The 2,553-nt window shown below is 52.4% G+C and overlaps 2 protein-coding genes across 2 annotated transcripts; both read left to right on the forward strand.

Annotated features, from left to right (window-relative positions):
* Window positions 1-354: 354 nt before the first annotated feature.
* Window positions 355-676, forward strand: PHACADRAFT_266152 (uncharacterized protein). The gene has a single exon (XM_007402617.1). The coding sequence runs from the start codon at window positions 393-395 to the stop codon at window positions 663-665; it is 273 nt and encodes a 90-aa protein (XP_007402679.1). The 5' UTR covers window positions 355-392; the 3' UTR covers window positions 666-676.
* Window positions 677-772: 96 nt separating this feature from the next.
* On the forward strand, window positions 773-2,226 carry PHACADRAFT_266153 (uncharacterized protein). Its single transcript, XM_007402618.1, has one exon. The coding sequence runs from the start codon at window positions 1,342-1,344 to the stop codon at window positions 2,071-2,073; it is 732 nt and encodes a 243-aa protein (XP_007402680.1). The 5' UTR covers window positions 773-1,341; the 3' UTR covers window positions 2,074-2,226.
* Window positions 2,227-2,553: the final 327 nt, after the last annotated feature.

A 2,553-nucleotide genomic window follows, 5' to 3' on the forward strand; every position in this document is an offset into this window, starting at 1 on the left:
GTTGAGAATGACATGCGAGCCCTGATAGGCCGCGTCAGTATCAGATAATGCACGTTATTGGAGCTACGTACAGAGAAAGATAGGACTGCAAGCTCCCAGCTACAGCAAAGTTAGTGGTGTATCGAAGCCGGACTGAAAGGTGACATATTTGCCGCCAAGAGCATGTGTTTGCCGACGAGTGAACGTGTTTGCCGGCGAGAGTAATGTGAAAATGGCGGAGTTTAATGTGCTTGAAGGCAATAACTTATGCATTTGACGGCGGAATCTCAATTTGTATGCCGCGTTAATTTTTGTGCAAACGGACCGCCATAAAGTATTGCCAGAATTAGCGCGCTCAGTGCTTGCAGTACGCAACATCCATCAGGTTTCCTTCCAGTACCCCTACGGTCGAAATGTCCAACTTTGACTTTGACTTCGCTGAGAATGAGTGGAAACGGGCGCCTAGGCCATGGCAAGAGTTCACGCGACACTGGCGCAGTCAAGACGTTGAAAACATCGTCCGAGAAGATGTAATGCATCTGCACCTGGCCGACGACCTACCTAGCCGCAATCGTTCAATCCTTATACTGGAACCATATCGGAGATTTCATCGTCAGCTCGTGAAATATCAACAGTTACGACCTGAGGGAGCGGTGTTGCTGACAGGGCAGCCCGGGACAGGTTAGTCTACCTTGTCTTCTGCCGTGGCGGCGCTGACCGAGCTGTCTTTAGGCCAAACCACGTGGCTGTGGTTCCTCCTTGCTGTCTTGCTTGCAGAGGGCGAAGATGTTCTCTTTTATACCAAGGAACGGCACCGTCTGTTCCACGGCGAGCGAGCATATTTCAGTCGAGCGCCCCTGGCTTTACCACCGAACTCTGATCCCGAGCGGCCGCTATGGTGCTTCATCGATTCTGACACCGAGCTTCGCTCTCCTCCTGCGCTACTCGTTGGCCATGGCAGCGCTCATTTCCCTGTGCAAGCTAGCTCACCGAAGGCTGATCGGTACCAATCTTGGACCAAACAACGCATAACCGTAGTTTGGGGTATGCCCCTGTGGAATGAAAGGGATCCTCAGGCGGGGCGCGTCCCCTCATGTTCCTCATGAACCCTCTACTAACCTGTTCATGCTTTCAGCCTCAAGCTGCATGGACAATATCCTCCACTCCTCGAAGCTTTACAGAGCGCGTTGGTCAATCCTCCTGATCCGAACGCGTTCGAAGACGTCGCAGGCTTGAAGCAAGCTTGCGAAATATCACAGAAGTGCACGTTCCCAGAAGACCTGCCTACTCGCGATCGTGCTGTGAGCGTACTCGAGGAATTGTTGCGTCTCCGTATGCAATATTACGGCGAAGCCCCTCGCGATGTCTACAACGCCATTTTTTTACCAGTCGTACGCCGATAAGCGAATCCAGAACGCGCTAGCGCAGTTATCACTAGACGGCCTTGTAACGGCTATGCAAGTGGTAGCGACTTCCGACTTGACGACGCACACTCTGGACCTTTCGCACGTGCTTGTGTCATTTGCTGTTCGTCACGCCACATCGTCCACCGATGACGATCGGTTCATGCCCAAGTTCAAGTCGAGCGAAATCGGTCAGCAGACGATCAAACAATACGGATATTTGCAACACAGGGAAGCCAAACGCCTATTCAACGTCTATGTGGGAAATCCTCCAACGTCAGTGACTGGAGGCTGGATTTTCGAAGGCCTCGTTCACAGCGTTCTATGCGGCCAGAGCTCCGCCAGTAATCTTCGCGGTCCCCTGCTCACCATGAAGAGGGAGGGAAGTCGTACAGCTCCAAAATTCGTCACCCAAGAGAATAGCGATGCAGATGCGCCCCGACACTTGCCCCTTGGCCGTAGATCATTTACGGTCGTCGATTTTGGCGAGAAAGCGTTTGCATCCGCGTTCATCAACAACATCGAAAACCAGTCTTGTGTACCCAAAACTAAGAACAACCCGCTCTTCGACTCCTTCTTTGTAGAGCTGAAGACAGATCCGGACACCGCCGTTGTGTGGATCTTCCAAATAACGACCGCCGAGGCTCACGGAGGCTCACCCCGCGGGTACCCGTTAATCAAGGCTATCTGAGATGCTGTGGCTGCCCGTGCTCTTGTCAAATTATACTACGTCCTCGTTTGCCTCGGACCCGAGCGGACAGTGTCTTGGAAGATGCCCGAAGGATGGCAAAACTATGAGGGAGACGTCTTCTGCCAGTTTATCGACTTTTCGGTATGTTGTCACGAGTATCGTCGTTGTTATACGAGAGCTGATGGTTGTTCCCAGTCTGTCTCCAAATTATAAATAGCTTCCTACCCTGCCTGGTCACTGCCCGACGAACGCTGCCGTTTATGCCCCTGTCGGCAACGAGAAGGTAGGATTAGAGCCAGTCGCATCAGGAGAAGCAGCTGTAAAAAGGTCTGCCGAGACAGACGACTGCATTGCCAGCGGTCCTGCCTACCCCGATCGCTCTTAGCTCAGCGCGCCTCTCCATTGCCCGATTGTCACCATCTCGTCGTCCTCATCTACTATGATGGCACCCTGGTTTATAAAAATTGAGCAAATCTGCTT

This window comes from Phanerochaete carnosa, assembly GCF_000300595.1.
Source record: "Phanerochaete carnosa HHB-10118-sp unplaced genomic scaffold PHACAscaffold_281, whole genome shotgun sequence".
NCBI classification, from domain to species: Eukaryota; Fungi; Basidiomycota; class Agaricomycetes; order Polyporales; family Phanerochaetaceae; genus Phanerochaete; species Phanerochaete carnosa.